General features: G+C 43.9%; 1 protein-coding gene across 3 annotated transcripts; it reads right to left on the reverse strand.

The window, feature by feature from the left end:
- Window positions 1-480: 480 nt before the first annotated feature.
- Window positions 481-17,744, reverse strand: LOC141806520 (BRD4-interacting chromatin-remodeling complex-associated protein). 3 transcript variants are annotated; one of them, XM_074692096.1, is made up of 14 exons: window positions 17,607-17,744; window positions 16,532-16,719; window positions 13,667-13,712; window positions 13,400-13,442; window positions 13,135-13,200; window positions 11,435-12,958; window positions 10,441-10,659; window positions 9,806-10,352; window positions 9,561-9,709; window positions 8,843-8,904; window positions 6,524-6,672; window positions 5,105-5,199; window positions 4,915-5,017; window positions 481-2,725 (listed from the first exon to the last, which is right to left on the reverse strand). In XM_074692096.1, exons 3-14 carry the CDS (start codon window positions 13,705-13,707, stop codon window positions 2,007-2,009), a joined length of 3,717 nt encoding a protein of 1,238 aa, XP_074548197.1. In that variant the 5' UTR covers window positions 13,708-13,712; window positions 16,532-16,719; window positions 17,607-17,744; the 3' UTR covers window positions 481-2,006. The 3 variants fall into 3 exon arrangements, with proteins under 3 accessions (XP_074548197.1, XP_074548195.1, XP_074548196.1); XM_074692094.1 differs by having other exon boundaries at window positions 10,441-10,662; XM_074692095.1 differs by lacking the exon at window positions 17,607-17,744 and adding an exon at window positions 17,067-17,524 and having other exon boundaries at window positions 10,441-10,662.
- Between the last annotated feature and the right edge of the window lie 1,064 nt (window positions 17,745-18,808).

Here is an 18,808-nt window from a genome sequence, read left to right on the forward strand (position 1 = left end):
CCAGGAGATATCCAGATCCAGTAACCGATTACATATTTATTCGCTTGAAAAAGAAGGAATTGATAAGGGAATCTATAAAGAATTGAATCAATAAGCAGAATCAATAAGGGCATTGATATCGATAAAATCAATGCCCATCCCTAGTCATAATGAGATGAAAATATGGGAAACAAATGGAAAATCTGTGAGTTTGATTTTAAAAAAGTCAAGGTATGAGATGAAAAATTATCTGAATGTAAAAAGTGCGGTTTATGAGAAAATCATTTGCTATTTGGGAATAAAGGGTTATTTTTGGGACATAGTGAAAAAAAAGAGTGAAAAGTAGAAAATCTAAAAGAAAAAAGAAACTATAGAATTAAACTCATATTCATGATTAAAGTCAAGAGTCTGGTGAAAGTCGTTGATTTACTTTTTTATATTTTGGACTCCGGACTTACTTCAACATTTTATCAGGTAGAAATGATCTTAACTTTAGCTCTTGATTATTTTTTAATACATATTTGATTGAATATAACGCATGGTTTCTCATCTCATATTTCACCTTTTGTTTCATATTTTGACTTTTTCCCTCATCAAACTGTTTTATCTCTTTACAATAAATTGAGTGTCATATTTTTTTCCCATAATTGTGCTTTTTAATGTTTATTATTATCATTATTTATAGACTGCTAGGCTATACCAGCGCTCTATAACTATGTCTTTAACTGTCTCATCTCAGAATTTCAATTGTTTTTGAGTAATTTTATTTAATTTTACAATTTGAAACTTTTATATTGTAACTTTGATTTTTTTCAGAACTATTTTCAAAGCACACCGTTACAGCTGTGTGTTTCCTTGGCCACTGATTGCCAGCGAGGCTACCCTGCTCCTCAGGCTATCTTTGTTGAATTAGTGTTGTTTGATATTTAATTCTTTCTGTGTTATAATAATAAATCTATTTTGTGAGTTTTAAGGTGTCTCACTGTGATGCTTCTTAGTGTCAACATTTAAAGGTTTAATCCGCAACTTCTGAACATGTGAGCTCCAGCTGAGTGGATCTATCGTGCAGTGCAGAAACGAGCCGTTTGTTTTTCTCCCAGTGAGGCTGAGACATTACCTCCTTCTTCTTTTCCTCACTGCTCTGAACTCATTATTGCTTAAATGTTATTAAGACAGAACAAACGGGGCGCGAGTCTCGTCTCTAAAACTCAGAGTATTTCACAGTCAGACTCCAGCATGAATGATAAGAAGGGTCCAAACTCTTGGAAAACAAATAAAAACTGCTTCATCGTTTTTGTTCTTCGTGCTCCCCTCGTGGTTCTTTCTGCTTCCACACACACACACACACACACACACGCTCCAGTTTGTGTGAGAGACACGACACGGACGTTTGCTGGTGTATTCAGGATGTCACAAATTCTTTGGAGTTTCATTCGATAAGCCGAGATGACAGCCTGCAGGAGGGGGGGTTTATGCACTGTCCCCCTGCAGGATGCAATGTTTCCACACACACTCTTTACACACACACACACACGCTCAGTGCTCACCTTCCTCAATGCAACTCATCTGAAAACACAATTGGCACAGATTATCAAAATAAATACCCTGGAAGCTTGGCACTATGTAAAAGAAACTTCACATTTTGGAAAGAAATCTTATAAAAAACTATTGAATAATCTCAGTCTACTCCACGTCCTCCTCTCCTCCTCACTATTACTTAGAGACTCTATATGCTGATGAAGCTCACACCAGTGTCGTAAACCTCTGAATGACTTGACTACCACTGAAACAATATAGCTCCTATTCAAATAGACTTTTTTTTTTCCACAAACGTACATCAAAATGAAGTATCTAACATCTATGGGACTATAGATAGTGCTGTTGTCTGGTATGCATCTCTTTATAGTGCCTCTGAATTCTCTCCTCCGCCCTCGTCTCTCAATCACTTCTTTAAGAAGCTAAGTTCTCTGATCCCACCTCAGTCGGGTGTTTCTGTATCCGTGTGGACGCCTGTCAGTGTGTTTTACTCACAGGTGACCCCCGAGGATGCTGGTGACAGCCTGGTCCAGTGCGGGGCCTGTTGTGGAGGCCCTGGTCGGGGCTGCGGAGGGGCCCTGCAGGCGCTGAAGCTCCAGGATGCTGTCGATGGCGCTCTGCAGATGTTCGCTGAGCATGTTGTCCTCTTGGAGTGCGGGAGGAGGCGGGGGAGGGCTGAAGCTCTGCTCCGAGTGAGGCGACGCATCCAGCCTGAAGCATTTCAGTTTCGGGGCGCTGACATCTCTCAACTCGAAGCAGCCGGCCTCTGGCATAGAAAGAGCATTTTTGGGAGCTTTTATTTTGAAACTGGGTGCCGTCTGTGGGACTTCCTCTGCCGCGTCGCAGGGCAGAGCTCCGTTTGAGATCTCCTCCTCCTGCTGTGGAGGAGGCTGGGATGCTCCGTTAGGTGCCTGAGAGTGGCGTTCAGTCATAGCCCCGCCCCCGTTGGTCAGCTGACCTGTGTGGTCCCTCTTGAGTCCCGGGTCGCAGGCGGAGTTGTGGATGACCTTACGGGAGCCGGACTCCTGCTTGATGGTGAGCCTGAGGGCGCCGCGGGAGCTGGAGCGGTACGTCTTCAGGCCCGGGGGGCGGTCGGACAGTCGGGTCCAGGCAGGGGGAGAGGAGGGGCTGCTGGAAGAGCAGGAGTGGGAGGGGCCAGAGGAGGAGTAGGGGGAAGACGCTGATGAAGCCAAGGCCATCATGAAAGACTCTGGAGGAGAGAAACTGAGACATTAGCAGGATTTCTGCTCAGAGGTACAAAAAATCTGCAGCAATAATAATATTAAATAAACAAAAGAGTTTATTTCTGAAACACTCATGAACAATATGGGGCGCTGATTGTAAAGTTACACACACAACAAATAACATTTCTCCACATTTAGCTCTAAAACATCACTTCTGCAGATTACGAAAAATATTTCTGAAATATATCTGTCAAATATTAAATACAAATGTTGAATGTTATTTATAAATGTTATGAATGAATGACCTAATTCTAAATATTTAGCTAAGACGAAATGTTTGTTAAAAATTTATGAAGCTTTTGCAAATATTTCTCAATATTTGCCAAGGTTCCTAAATATTTAGTCAAGATTTCCAAATCTTAAGCAAAAATTTCTAAATCTTTAGCAAATATTTCTAAATATTCAGCAAATATTTCTAAATATTTTATTTAATATGCAAATTCACTCTCCAGCCTGCCAGTTAGTACCAAAATAAAAGTTAGAGGAAGCAATTTTGAGAATATCAGGCCCTTCTTCTTCTTTGTCATTTCTCAAAATCAACTTGGCTGGATCGCTTCCTCAAACTTTTATTCCAGTACTTTTTGTGGGCAGGAGTGTGAATTTGCATGTTAGCTAAATATTTAGAAATCGTACCTCAAGATTTAGAAATCTTGACTAAATATTTAGAAATCTTAGCAAATATTTAGAAATTGTTGCAAAAGATTTATTATTTTTTCATAAATATTCAGTCTTAGCTAAATGTTTAGAATGAAACTAAGTGTTTAGACATGTAGCTAAATATTTAGAATCAGGACTAGAGATGGGTACCGAGTTAGGTACTTTTATAGGTACCGACCGAATTCTGTCAGAGTACCGGGTATCGATTCATGTAAAACCAAAAGGTACCATGTTTAGGTACCTAAATGCATCCTTATGACTGTGAGGGAGTGGAAGAGTAGGTGATTTTTTCATGCTGGACATGAACACAGCATTGCAAGGTTATATATTGAAGAATAAATTTGTTAAATTGAATTTTTTTATATATTTCATTATTAACCAAATTGATATTTTTTACCACATAAACACAAAAAGTACCGAAACCGTTGAGTACCGGTACCGGTTGTCAGGTACTGGGCATTGGTATCGTATCGTTTCAAATGTGAAAGGTACCCATCCCTTGTCATAAGTACCAAGTACCAAAAGGTAAAACCAAAGTACCAAGTAAAACCAAAAGGTACCATGTTCAAGGTACCTAAATGCATCCTTGTGACTGTGAGGAAGTGTAAGAGTAGGTGATTTTTCATGGTGGACATGTACACAGCATTGCAAGTTTACATATTGAAGAATAAATATATTGAGTTGAATTTTTTTTATATTTTACTATTAAACAAATTGATATTTTTTTACCACATGAACACAAAAAAGTACCGAAAATTGGTACTGTTGAGTACCGTTACCGATTGCCAGGTACCGTATCGTTTGGATTACGAAAGGTACCCATCCCTAGTCAGGACATTCATTTATAACATTTATAAATTACCTTCAACATTAGATATAACACTTAACATTTAGATATAACATTTAACAATTAGATAAAGTATCCAACATTTATATGTAATATTTGGGAAATATATTTTACAAATATTTCTCTAAATCTGCAGAAAAGTGATGTTTTAGAGATAAAGTTGGAGAAATGTTATTTGCAGTGTGTGCAACTTTACAATCGGCGCCCCGTAGAACAAATATCCCAACACCAGAGCTGACTTTTCATCCTTTCCAGCAGCTTCTTTGCCCCTTTTCTTTTTTTGTTTCCGACTTTTTAATTAACACAACACCCCAGCTTTAATTTGCTCTTAACCTCCCTCATGTAATTTTCTTGTCATCATGCCGAGCCTTTCTCAGCAAGACCTCGCTCCACATTTACGCGGCTTAATTACACGCTCACACCTGGGAGCTGCTCCCAAGCAAATATGAGGTTAAGTGCTGCGCTCCGAGGCGCCACTGAATGAGTTTGTTATAAAAACAGAGAGAGCGTCACTAATTCGCTCTTCTGTCTCACTGCTGGGATTTAACACTAAAATTGGATAAATTCACACTCATACACACACACACAGAGACACACACAGGCTCAGTAGAAATAGGCGCTGGTGTGTTTTCCTCTAGCCGGGACACTGACCTGGGTCTCTGCGGACTCTCCGTCTGTCCTCGGCCAAAGCGCTGCGCTCAGCCTGGAGGAAGAGACGCTCCAACATGACCATCTCTGCTGACGGACTCTCCTGCTGTAGAAACAGATCAGATCCACATCACAGACATGCAGCGTCACAAGTTTCTCGTGGATCAGTTCCTGAGTGAGACTGACGTCTTACCTGAGTCTCTCTGACCAGTAGCTGCCTGTATTTGTTGACCATGTCCTTGGTGCGCTTCAGCAGGAAACCAGACACGCTGTCAAACTCCTGATCCACTGTGAGAGGACAAATATCATTCAGTCATTAGCTAGCTGGGAAATAATAACTTCCTGTTGATGATGATAATGATATGACTAATGATTTTCTCACAATTTTTTTTTAACAGAATGAGCTTGAAGACAAAATATGACTGGGAAAGATTCTTTAAATTATTTCTGCAACTGCAAAACCATGCAGTGAATAAAAAATTGAAAACACACACATTTTTTTTTTATTGTATAAAAACTACAAAACATATTTTCTCTTATTTTCAACAAATTAAGGAGAATTCCCCTTTTTAATTCTCTTGGCAAAAAGTGCCAGTGTAATTATATTTTATCCTGAAAACAAAAAAATAATTACAAACTTCTTTTTTTTTTTTTTTACAAATCTCACATCAAAATAGCTAAATAAATTGTAAATATAAACAAAATCTCTTTAAATAAACAATCTCAGGTCTGCATGTGTTTCTAGTTTAGGATTTACATGTTTTTTTAGTACGGAAAAAGCTCTCTGCTGTTAAGATAGGGGATAACAATTTATTTTTTATCTCAGTTCATTTGAATCTTCACACGATGCATCTCCACATCCCTGCTGAAAACTTTGTTGCATACTGAGCAGATCAATAAAACTGAAGCATATTTTCAGATTTGCTAACATTAGAAACGAGAGCAGCAAAGAAGCCTAAAGAAGCAGAGCTCCCCCTACTGGCAGGCTGTGGAACAGGTCACAAAGCCCACCTCCTCCATTATAACAGATGCCTGAACGCAGCAGGAGCCTTATTTGTCTTTACAGCTGTCAATCATGATGAAGCATCCCCTCTCATAGCAGATAAACAAACTGAACAACTCTTGTTTTTGTTTTTATTCTTAGAATATGGTCAACTTTATCCATTTGTCATCATGAACATTTTCTTTAAGATTTAACAATCTTTACATCTCAGTATTAACTTTAAGGCTGTTTCTGTTTTTGTCAGTTATTTTAATTTTCACAGTCATTCAACAAGTCAAGCTAACAATCTCCATCTTTCTTTGGCTCAATCATCCTTTTGTCAGTTGCATCCCCTTAGAGGATGAGCAAGCTAACTCAGTTTATGTCTTTATGTCAATAACTGTGTTAAAAAAAGACAAATTATCCCAGAAACAGAAACTTTCAGTCACACCTTGAACTGGTTAAGCTTCATGTTTCTTTCAGGTTTTTAAAACTTCCACATCACAGTAAATTCTTTATGGCCATTACTGCAATCCACCAGCAGGGGGAGCTCCAAACAGTTTCATTTCACTTCAGAGAGCGGCTCTGCCGTCCATCTTTCTATAAAACCAGCAGCTAAATCTCACCAACCTAAATCAAAGTCCTCCTGAGTGGGCAGGTGACCTGCACAGGCGTGGTACGGCAGCAGGCGTCTGACGGCGTCCTTCAGCGTGGAAAAGGCCGGGCCGGTGAAGGGGGTGTGGACTGTTCTGTGGTCCAAACAGATCTGCTGCTGGAACCTGAAGGACACAGCAAGAGGAGCCATCAGTTTGAGCATAGAGACACAGACGGTTTGTAAATGGTTTTAAACATTTCATCAGTCTCTGGAGGGCTAAGCAGTGAAGTTAGTTTAAGTTGAGTTTTATGAATAAAAATGGCAGAAACTGAGGGCGAGGGGAAACTTTTCAGGCTGAAACAGCTGTTCCTGAGACCTGAGACGCCGGATAATCAAGATACTGAACTTTGCTCATTAGTAGAAAATAAAACTGACTACAGGCACGTATTGATATTTTCTAAATTAATCTTCTGCCACTGGTACCTGATTCTAGTGGCAACCGAAAAATGTGGAAATCAGATGAAATATCTTCTGTTTTCATTGTTTTATATAAAATTTCCCCCATTTTTCTGTTTAAATTTGTACAATAATGGATGAAGTAGGCAATCGTAAATAGTTTGATTTTGATGAACATATATAAGACCAAAAGGGAAAGGAGTTCTTGGCGATGCTATGACTGATTAAGTCGAGTATCATTTCTGAGTCACTCAAACAGGAAGAGGAAGAGGAGCAGCAGATCATGTAGAAGCAGTCAAAGGAGTCCTGTAAGAGCTGGATTAAAACATTTCAGCAGGATCAGAGCTAATCCAGCCGACTCTTCATACATGAACTGGCTGATTAGAGCTGAGGTAAGAAAGCCTCTTTGCAGCTCATCATATCCAGATGTTTAACAAGTCAAATCCACAATAAGCCTGAAGAGATGTTAACGAAGGACACGACAGGTCAGCTGAGGGCAGATTTGAGCGCTGACAGAGACATCTGGGATTAGTTAAAGGATATTAGGAGTATTTTACTTTAACACCTTCTCCTCAGTGAAATAGACTCGTGTTCCCCTCAAACTGGAGTACCAGAGGTTTCCTGGTTTAGAGCAGCCTGTGAACGTGTACATGGCTATTGGTGGGAACATTTTTTGATGAAGAAGAATATTTTCTTTTTAATTCAATACTTTTAATTTTTTAAATATAAAATGAAGGTTTTACAGGTAAAAAATAGATAAAGGTAATTAATATTCAACAGCACACTACAATACATCCTAGAAAGGAACATACGATGGTGAGAGGTCAATCATAAATTAGAGCATAAATGGAAAAAAAAAAAAAAAGGGATGCCGGGCACACAATACAACTGTGTTGCTTTTAGTTTTGAAAAGAGCAACATTTGCTTAGCACCCTGTTGTGGCTGCATTTGGAGTGGGTCATTACTTTGTATGGTTCATTTTTTCTCCTGTGTTTGTCTAGAGATCCTACATGTAACCATAGCTGCATTGTTTACATGTGAGGTCAGCTGTTAGCAGCCTGTAGCATGTCAATGCTAACTGGTGCAAGGCCTGATGTTTCCCCACAAGGTGAGGAGAAGGAGGTGAGGATGAAATGCTGGTACTGAGGTGTGAACCAGGAAGTGACGACATGGACCTGTCCTTCCATCCATTGTTATTGGGAACGTAAGATCTATCTCCAATAAGATGGATGAGTTAGCCGTGCTAACCCAGCAACAGAGGGAATACCAGAAGGCAGAGTAGCATCATGCTATTCACAGACATGGCTAACAGAGCTAACACCAGACACCAACACCACATTGGAAGAGCTTCACCTGCTGTGAGCAGACAGGATCCAGGAGACAGAGAGTGAACAGACTGCTGAAGAAGCTCAGTCCTGGACCCTGTGGAGGTGGAGGCTGGCTGAACTGGAGAATGATGGACGAGCTGTCATCATCTATTTTCTTTAGACCTTTTTGCACTTTCTATACACTTTCTTACTTTTGTTTTCTTGACTGCTGCTGTGACTCCTCCTGATTTTCCTCTCAGGGATAAATAAAGTATCTATTCTATTCTATGTTGAAATACGAGGAAGCAGAATATCCCCTCTTTATGTCAACAAAACCAAACATCACAGAGTTGGCTCAGCTAATTTCTTCAGGCTTTTTGATCGGGTGTAGATACTTTCCATTGTTTATTCTTCAACAGTGTGTGTACAACAGTCAAACTGAGAGAAAAATAAACAGATCTATGAGACAAACTCAGACACTGTTGGAAATCCCAGGAGCCCCAGTACGCTCTCTGCTGAATGATTTCCATTTCACGTTATTTCTCCTCCAACATCTCACTCCACCGGTCTGAGTTATTGCTCTGTTCTTACCTGTGCCGGCGCATTGCTGGTGTGAGCCTCTCCTCTCTCTGCTGCTCCGGTGGAGCTGCCAGCTGGCAAAGAGAGGACAATTAGGAGGAGATCAGAGGACGGAGACAGGGGGCATTTTTTCAGTCAGTCATGATACGTTTTGCTGCATTTAGACCAAAAATGGATCTCAAAGCTTTGAGCTAAAGGGTAATTAGCCTTTAGATTGGGCTTTATCACTCTATAACACAAGGGCTAAGCTGTTTGTGATAATGTTGATTCCAACCCACAGTCAGCAGTTATTCTGCAGTGGTCTGTTCAAACTAAAATGAAGAGAGAGGTTACGTTACGGTGGCTACTAAACTACTTACAAACTGACAGTGTTTACTTGTTGTCAAGTTAGCCTAAAGATACATTGGAGCACTGGGCTACCAGCAGCGCTACATATAGCAGGGTGTTAACGTTAGCTCGATGTCACGTTTTAAACCGTAGCACTACTTAACTGTACTAATAAGTTACACAAGCCTCGCTAAAAGTAATTTACAACAGTATGTGGAGACTATGGGCCAGATGATGGTGATGGAGTGCAATTAAAACAAATCCTCCTCATAGCATCTTTGAATTGTTAATGTAATATCTATATCAAAATGTCAACAAATATCTAAGTTTCAGCTTCTGAGATCAGGACACTAAACTTCAAACTGCGGGTCAGAGAAATACAGACACTTTCCTTTGTCCTCACCTTGGTGCTGATCTGCTGGCTGGTCTGTGTGGGGGCCACCTCTCTGGGAGCTGGGGGCCCCTGAACCTGGAGACCCGGTGCTGCAGGAGAGGGTGGATGGACATCAAGAGTAAACACTTTACTCTCCACGACCAAGGCAGCTGTTGGCTCTGAGGAGGAGAAGTGATGACAGAAGTGAGGAGGAGGAGGAGGATTGTCTGGAGGGTGAGAAAGATTATTCATCCTCACACCGAGCACACACTCACTGTTGTGTGTGTGCTGTTGGACAGCGGGCTCGTCTCCTCCTTTGGAGAGACTTGCAGGAGCAGCTGTGGGATCAGACTGCTGCTGAGGCACCGAGACACGCAGAGGGGATGGACTCATTTGGACCGAGGGCTGAGGCTGGGATGCTGAGGGCTGCATCTGGACCTGGACCTGGTTTCTAGCAAACAAGGCCTGTGAGACCTGCTGGGGGGCCTGGTACTGGGTCTGAGGCTCACTGTGAGGCTGTGGAGCAGCGGGGACTGAACTCTCAGGTGCAGCTGGAGGGGAGAAAGTGGTTGGAGCTGGTCTCTTGGCGTCCTGGTCCGGAGCAGGGGAGCAGATCAGCGGTGTGTCCTCTGGGTCTGAGTGAAGCGGGGAGTCGTCCACACCCTGATCGGAGAGCACACTGTGTGAGTCCTGACCAGAGACTGCATGAGTCTGCTGCTGGGTCTCTCTCTCATCAGGGACCGGGGAGTTCAGGGACTCCATCGGCACCACCGGCAAAGCTCCGACCAACAACTCAGACGTGAGAGGAGAACTAAGTGCTTGCTGCAACAAAACAACAAGGAAAGTAACGTTAGAAAGGCGACACAAGCTTTAAGTCTCAGAGTGAACTCAGCTGGACTGAATGTCCGACCTGTTGCAGATGTTGCATAAAGGCCTCGTTCTGACTCAGAGAGTGTGTCGCCTCCTCCTCTGTTTGGCTCATGTCAGCAGGGGGCATCAGGAGTTTGGGGATCTCCACAGCTGGAGGAGGTTCAGGGGGAGGCTGCAGGACTGTGACCACAGGAGGAGGAGAGGTCTGAAGACCTGCAGAGGGGGGCTGCACCGAGACCTGCTGTAGGACGTGTCCGTACTGCTGTGAAATGAAAAAAGGTATCAGATGTATTTAACACTTCATGTTTTGATTTTGCTCTATGCAAATATTTTTCAAGCTCCTGTAAGCAAAATTTGGTTTGTGGTGACATTGGCGCCCCCTGTGGACAAAGTTGTCTTTGCTCTTTTTGTCCTTGACATGTGTAAATACCTCTTGTTTGTTTGTCTGTGAACAACATAACTCAAAAAGTAACGAACAGATCTTGATAAAAAATTCACGAAATGTTTAAAATAGGATAAGGAAGAAGTGATTAAATTTTGGAGCTGATCCGGATCACCGTCTGGATCCAGGATTTTCCTAAGGGATTCTTTATCATTGTGAGATAGGGCTGTTTTCACCATATGTGTATATAACTCCACCATAAATGGTCAGATTGCTTTGCTAAACAATACAAGACAAGGTCACCATAATATCTGACAGATGTAAAAGTACGATCCAGATCCTGCTAATATATTGGATGCTAAGATCTGGAATATGAAATATGTACTGGGTCATCACAGTTTTCAAACTTGCATTGAACACCAAATTATAGCAGACAGTCTGCTGAAAGGGAGTATAACATTAAAGTCGGACTAAAGTGTTGGTGACAATCACATTAAGCTTAGTGGAGGCCTTCTAGTTAATATTTTGACAGAAAAAAATATCTCTTCCTGCTCTCTTAGCCCTGCTCAAAAGTCTGTTCCAGCAGTTTGTTTGTCCTCTCTTCAGCCTGGTTCGTGTTTCTACACATTGATCTCTCAGAGGTGTTGCTGACCTGTGGTAGCTGCTGGAAGGTCTCCTCTGAGCCGCTCCTCTCCTCCTGCACGGCTCGCTCCGGCAGCAGCACCACAGAGGCCTGCTGCAGGCTCAGCTGCGTGTCCGTCACTCTGGTCTGAGGGGCCGGAGCAGCAAAGGGCAGACCCTGAACCACAGAGGGGCCGTTTACAATCGAGATGGAAGTGAGATCTGGGGGAAGGACCCCTGAACTATTGATCAGGGTGATGTGGTTCCCAAGAGCTGGACTGTGGACCAGGGTGGCACGCTGCCCCTGTCCCCCTGGTGTGTAAGTTCCAGCCAGCTGTGCCGGCATCTGGAAGACAGTAGGGGGCGCCGACTGCAGCTGCAAAGGTCCTGAAAGCACAGTGGCCTGGCGGAGCGCTAGCTGCCCTGTAGGGGTGAAGACGGGGCTGAAGTTCAGCTGTCTTTGGGGCACAGTGAGGATCTGGGAGCTGTCCACGAGCTGTCCAGCGGAGGGGGTCAGGCTGTGGACCGGGGGGCCATGGTGGCTGGGGGTCAGAAGGGATCGAGCTGCACCAGCAGGCTGAGCAAGAGTAACAGGGGACTGGCCTGGAAGAAGGAACTGGTTCTGGCCTTGGAAGAGTCCCTGAGGCTGCAGCACAAAGGAGCCGCCCTGGTTGACCAGCTGCAGGCTGAGCGGTTTGTGGAGCTGCTGGGAGGTCTGCGCTGGGGGGGCCGAGGGCTTTTGGCCGGGAGGTTGTGAGAGTAAGATATTTGGTGAGGCGGTCCCCGGGACAAACGTAAGACCTGGAGCGTGTTTCTGCCCAGAGGGCTTGGGGCTGATCTGGACCAGCCGGGGCTGGATGCTGATGGGCAGCTTGGGTTGGATGGGGAGGGGGGCACGCTGCAGGACGATGCCCGGAGCTGCTGCTGCTCTGAGGGTGGGGGTGATGAGAGGACGGCTGGTCATACTGGGAACAGCCTTGTGGATGATCATGCTAGACCCCTGGGCCGGACTCAGAGAGAAGGAGGTCTCTGGGGAGGCGGCAGGGAACACGTTCCCAGGCAGGAGCCCCATCAGCTGAGGGGGGGCTGCAGGTTTTAGAGAAGGGCAGCCTGGTCCAACAGCCAGGAGGGAGGGCTGAGGGGGCTCCACTGCTGCCTGGGTGTCTCTTGGCAGGGTGGGGGTGATCTGGGGTAAGGTCACAGACTTGGGTATGAACGGCACAGAGGGGGGAGAGAGGAGAGGGGTGGGGGAGTACAGGGACAGGCTGTCCCCCTGCAGACCTGCCTCCAGAGCCATGGTCTGCTCTGTGATCTCCGCCTCCTGCAGGCTCTGCTGCAGGATATCACACGCCACCTCTGCCTCCTCCCCTTCCTCCACCTCTCCCTTCTTCGCCTCGAATCCAGCCTCCACAGGTGTCCCCCCTTGCACCACCTGTGGGTCGTCCCCACCCTCCGGCGATGACAGGAGGGCCTCCTCCAGGAAGGACAGATCCACACACCCGGGCGGGGGCGTGTCTGGGGAATCCCTGCCATCTCCCAGCAGAGAGACGGGGCTCTGGGGGAGGAATCAGCGGGAGATGGAGAGAGGAGAGGATGGAGGAGAAGGAGGGAGAGCGTGTGATTAGCAGGAGTTAACAGGAAGCGGTTTGAGGCACAGAAGAGAGAAAAATCGTTCTCCTGGGGAACACGCAGGTTGTTGTGACGCTGCGGGCTGTGGATCCAGACACTCACCGGGGCGTCTGTGAAGAGGGAGGGCTCCCCAGAGGAGGAGTTAATGAGCAGGTCTTCAGTCTGCAGCTGGTGAGAGGAAATCAGTCCATTTTAGATCGCACTCACAAAGTCAGAAACGCACACACTTCATCATCAACATCAGGCCTCTGGTTCACACTGTCAGCTACCACCACCATGTGCCAAGAAATATTCCCGTCTGGAATTCATCATCGGCTCTATTGATTTTTTTATTCCAGTCTTTCTCCATCTAACACTCTTTTGTTACCTCATTGGTCCCATGAAGGAAGTCGTTCAGGGCTTGGGGGTCACTGCAAAGACAAAAGAGGATCAAATCGAAATCAGCTCAATCTCTGTGAATATTTGCTGCTCAGCTAAAAAAAGCACATAGTAGAAAAAAATCTCCCCGCAGGGACTGAATCCACAGTTAATTTCTCAAATGCAAACGAAACCTAGTCTCATCATTTTGTTACCTTTTATTTATAATCAACAGGATCTCAACTTTATGAAATACACCATAAATTAAGCCACTCACCACAAAACATCAAGTAGACAAGTCCCATCTTCATCCTCCATGTCAACTTCAAGAAAGAGAAGAAAGAAGTAGAAACACAGACATATGTTTATATCCCAAATCATCAACTCTAATTTGAGTGCCACTGTACACCCTCTGGAAAATATTTTCACATCTTGATAACCTGCTTTCTGTCTGAGTATGCAGACCTGAAAAAATACACTGCCTCCTTTTATAAACCATGCACAGCTGATTTAAAAGCTGCAGCACTTTTTCGACAATAAGACAGTGCCACGCTGGTCATCAGAAATCAGAAGCCATTCGCTCTCCCAGTGAGAAACCATTCTTCAGAAACCCTTGCAGGTCACAGAATCAGTCTCTATTCATTACAGTACTGTTGGACGGAGAGAGCATTTAAAAGGTGTTTTCATTTAGCTTAGCATCCCTCTGAAGAAAAAGTGACACATGGATCTTGATGAAATTTTCAGGAACTGTTCAAAATGGGATAGAGAAGAAGTGATTACATTTTGGAGGTGATCTGGATTTTTAAAGGATTCTTTATCATTGTGAAATAGGGCTGTTTTCACCATATGTGTATATAACTCTACAATAAATAGTTGGATTGCTTTGGAAAACAATATAAGACAAGTTCACCATAATTTCTGACGGATGTAAAAGTACAATCCAGATCCTGGCAATATTCTGGATACTAAGATCCAGACAGTCTGCTGAAAGGGAGTATAACATTAAAGTAGGACAGAAAAAATCTCATTCTGCTCTCTTTGCCTTGTTTAAACGTCTGTTCCAGCAGTTTGTTTCTTAACCCGTCCACCTGTTTCTTAGCATGGTGTTGCTTTAATATATGCCTGTGTTTTTGCAGATATATGCACAGTTCAATTTACTTTGGCTTCTGTAATATTGTTTTCTCTTTCTCCTTGAGTTTTCTCAACTGCAACAGGGTCAGGATGGCAACCTCTGCTCTAGAAATATGAGACAATGCAGAAGGGCTAAAATCTGCAGTTCATCAAGTGTCCGCTTGAGGCTGGCGCAGAAAGTACCACAAGTCATATACACACCAAGTCAAATAAAAGTTGTTTTCACAACCGAAAAAAAACACTATTAATAGCTTGGTTCAGAAAATGTCTGTACTGGGTGATATTTTCTAACTCGTCAGTTGAGAAGATGTTAAGATTGTGACACAGCTCAGCTTGCGTGACTGACAGGCACCCAATAGCTGTTAGAATAGAGACTCAAAGCTCACCCCGCTTCTAATATGGCCACTACAGTGGATTTGTTTCAAACATCTGTTTCAGGAACAGACGGGTGACATCAAGGAGACTACAGCCTTTTATTTTACAGTCTGTGGTGGAGGCTGCATCCCTGGCTTAAAAATCTCGGGCGGCAGTAGCTCAGTCCATAGAGCAGGGATCTCAAACTTGTGCCACGGAGGACCAAGAGGCTGCAGGTTTTCTTTCCAACCAAAAACTCAACCAGCTGATTTCAGTGATTACCTCACCTTCAAGCAGAGAGTAGGGACTAATCTGTGAAATCAGCTGGTGGAGTTTTTGGTTGGAAAGAAAACCTGCAGCCTCTTGGCCCTCCATGGCACGAGTTTGAGATCCCTGCCATATAGACTGGGGTTTGTTTATGGAGGATCGCTGGGGTAATTTTGAGAGATGTTAGCATAATTTCTTGAGCGCTGTAGTGGTGCCCTTGAGCAAGGTACTAACAATTCTGTACTTTGCTTTGGACAAACACGTCTGCTAAGTAAAATCATAAAAATCTCTGTGGTGAAGAAAACAAACTCTGTGGATAGATGACACTTTTTCCAAGTGCAGATTTGATTCTACTTTTAGTAATTCTTACGTCATGAGCTCATGCCCTCTATTCTGTCCTCCCTTCAGTGACTCCTGTGTTTAAGGACAAATTTTCAGTTGTGGCCAAAATAATCAGAACACCTGTCACATCTGAAAGTATTGACCTTTCTTTTCTGACTCCAAGTCATGATCATGAAACATGCAGATGTTTGCTCTGACCACGACAAATATCAGATGAAGTGAGTCTTTCTGTTTTTATCTTAACATTTTTTTAAACTTTGATATGTGGGTTTGTCCACCTCTTGCAGCAGTTACAGCAGCACGTCTCTCTCCTTAATCAATTCAAAATTGCTCTATTCTTCAGTATTTAGAGCACAATGATGACTTTGTAGATATATTATTCATTTCTGGAGCATTTTACAGCCAATTCAACAAAAACACATGAAGCATCTTAAATATGCCAAGTTTTTAAATAATTTTGAACACCACTGTATATTTTCTAAAAGCTGCTGCGAATTAAGCACGGAACAAAATTTGCAAAGACCCAAGAGGTGACACTTTGTCCAGCCTTAGAAGAAACTTGTGGTGTTTTTTTTTTCAAGGTGTGTTATTTTGTGGGCTCTCTGTGCTCATATTCAGAGACGACGGGACAGTGGATTGAGCAGGAAACCTGGACCCCATGACCCTTTAAACAAAGCTGTCTCCTTGAGCTTCTTTCTGATGACACCTGAGGTGCTGAAAGTAAACTCAATTGGACATTTTTTGTCTAAATTTTGTCATTCGAGGGATTTTTGAGAGAAGAGAGAGCTCTGTTTTTCAGTAAAAGAAGCAAAACTTGGAGGAGGTTGACAAGAAATGTGGGTAACTTAGTGTCAATGATGTCTTTCTACCCCTCATGTCTGAGTATTGTTCGCCACAGGATGGGCATCACAGATGATTTTAAAGATGAAACAATGCTGTGATTTATCTGCTCTCAGCCTCATAAGAAGCCAGCGCAGTGTCCTCCAAGCCAACAGAGAATGAGCCTCATCGTGAGTCCAGAAGGAGCCAGATCACAACATGAACCTACTTCATATGTGAGAGGCCCCATACAGAGCGGGCGAGCTGAGTTCTGCTGGTGGCCTCATGGGAAGTCGTGGCCAGGTTTCAGTGTCTGGAGGCGGCGGAGGGATGCCAGGCCGGGGCGGCGGGACAGAGACGTGTCCTCCTCCCTCTGCTGGAGCATCTCTGCGGGTCCTCAGCGTGCGGGTGGAGAGGCTGGAGGCACAAACACACACCACCACATGCTGTCAGGTCACATGAGGTTAAACCAACAAGCAAAAACACATAAGATCAATATGATATGATTCATCATCTGCTCCTCCTGAGGCTGGAATCCTGTATCAATAACAGCATCATGATTGTCTTTCTATTCTCACAGTATTGATCACCCCTGAGGCTGATGAGGAAAATGGGAGCTATTGTTGTGGCTATCACAGACATGAGAGGCAAATGCTGTAAATAGACGGCTCCCCCTGCGTCTTGGATGTGACTTGTCCTCTCTCCTCATGGCTGGGGAGGAAAAAAAAGGGAATGTGGTGCACGCTAAACGCAAGATTACTCACTATTTTCTGCTCAATTTCCAGGAGGGGGGACCCTGAAAAACAAAAAGACAAACCTCCCTCCCCGGTCCTGCTGCTGACATTTTCTTGTTTACAACCAGGGAGCCGCATTAACACCCTCCAGGTACCGCAGCGCCCAATGAAATCCACGCAAACGACCCTCATCTAAACCTGCAGCGGCAAGTGCATGCTATTCTCTGGCAATAACACGAGCACCGGGATGCATTTGTAGGTTACGTAAGGTGAATGTGTGTTCATGTGAAATCAATGTCCCAAACCGAGCAGCGTGGAGAGCCGCCGCCGCTGCCCGTGAGGAGATTTTTCTACATCTTTTTATGATTCTGCCTCCCTGAGTGGGACCCGCGGCAGCTGACGCCTGCTGTAAATCATATCGCGGTAACAAAAGATGCCGTGTGTGAAAATATCGTTTCCACGCGAGCCAGCCGCGAGCGCTTCCCTCCAACGATGAGCCTTCAGAGTAAATTCCGCAATTGAGGGAAAAAAACACACAAGCAAGAGGAGGAGAGGGAGAAAAAAACTCACCCCTTCTTTGTGGTTTATTGTCCTGTCAAGCGGGCCTCTGCGCCATCGATTCTCACTCAGTGGTCTTTTCAGATGCTAAAAGGAGGAGAGGGGAGGGGGAGGTGGGGAAGGGTGGGATGGAGGAGGAGGAGGAGGAGGAGGAGGGAGGAAGAGGGGGGTACCAGGGTGGGTGTGAGAAACAGACAGGCAGAGCCCATCACAACACAAAAGGTGCAGAAAAATAGGAGTGAGAGGATCCAGCGCCAGCTTCAGGACTGTGCGCGCCTCCTGCGCTCCATCAGCCGGGGACACACTCAACGCGTCACCGTGGAGCTCCACAGATGTTCCTCTTACATCTTATTGATTTTCTTTCAGCCTCTTTTTAATTCCCACAAGTCCAGAAACTGTAAATACATCCTTGGGGGAAGAGCTGTTTAAAAATCAATAATTGGAGATCGTTTGCTCACTGTATTATGCCAAAATGAGGAAACTGCAAAGCAAATCTTGAGTCTGAGGAGCACTTTATATCCTCTCCGGGGACAGAGCAGGTAGAAGAGTGAAGGGAGGTGGGGAATAAGACACTTTGATAAGAGAAAAATAAAGAAAGTGAGGGGAAAAAAAGGTAGGAAAGAAGTTGAAGAGAAGAAAACCAACCATAGTTCCAAGGTAGAAGAGGAAAACTCCAGCAGAACATTTTTAACAGCAGGTTTAAAGAGTCTTTACTCACAAAGAAAAATAAATGATGAGATTTCTCAATAGAAATCACAAAAAGGCAAAAGAAAAAGAAGCAAAGAAGCCTTTTCTCAGATTAATAAACCCTTGCAATTCTACGATTTTCCTCCAAGATCTATTTTCTAAGAAGTCAATTCTCCAAGGTGCTTTTGTTTGTTTCCATATTGAGTGAAAAGGAGAAAATAACCGCTGCAAAGCAGATCCTTACAAACAATTACCTTGAGTCAATCTCACGCCGTCACAGAAGGAGGAGGAAGAAAAGGAGGAATATGAAAACACAACAGGAGCAAAATGAGGAGACAGAGCTGGAAACAAACAACAGGAGGTAATCATGTTTGGTTACTTCCCTGGTTGAAAGAGTCGAGACCAGACTTCGTATTTACAAGAGAACATATTCAAAGTGTTTTGGTTCTGAAACTTTGGGAGGATTGTTTTTCTGCAGTCAACATAAGGAATTACACAAAAGAGCAAAGTGCTGGATGGAGGAAAGC

This window comes from Halichoeres trimaculatus, unplaced genomic scaffold (assembly GCF_033239565.1).
Source record: "Halichoeres trimaculatus isolate MK-OKI-2021-1 unplaced genomic scaffold, fHalTri1.1 fHalTri1_scaffold_17, whole genome shotgun sequence".
Classification (NCBI taxonomy): domain Eukaryota; kingdom Metazoa; phylum Chordata; class Actinopteri; order Labriformes; family Labridae; genus Halichoeres; species Halichoeres trimaculatus.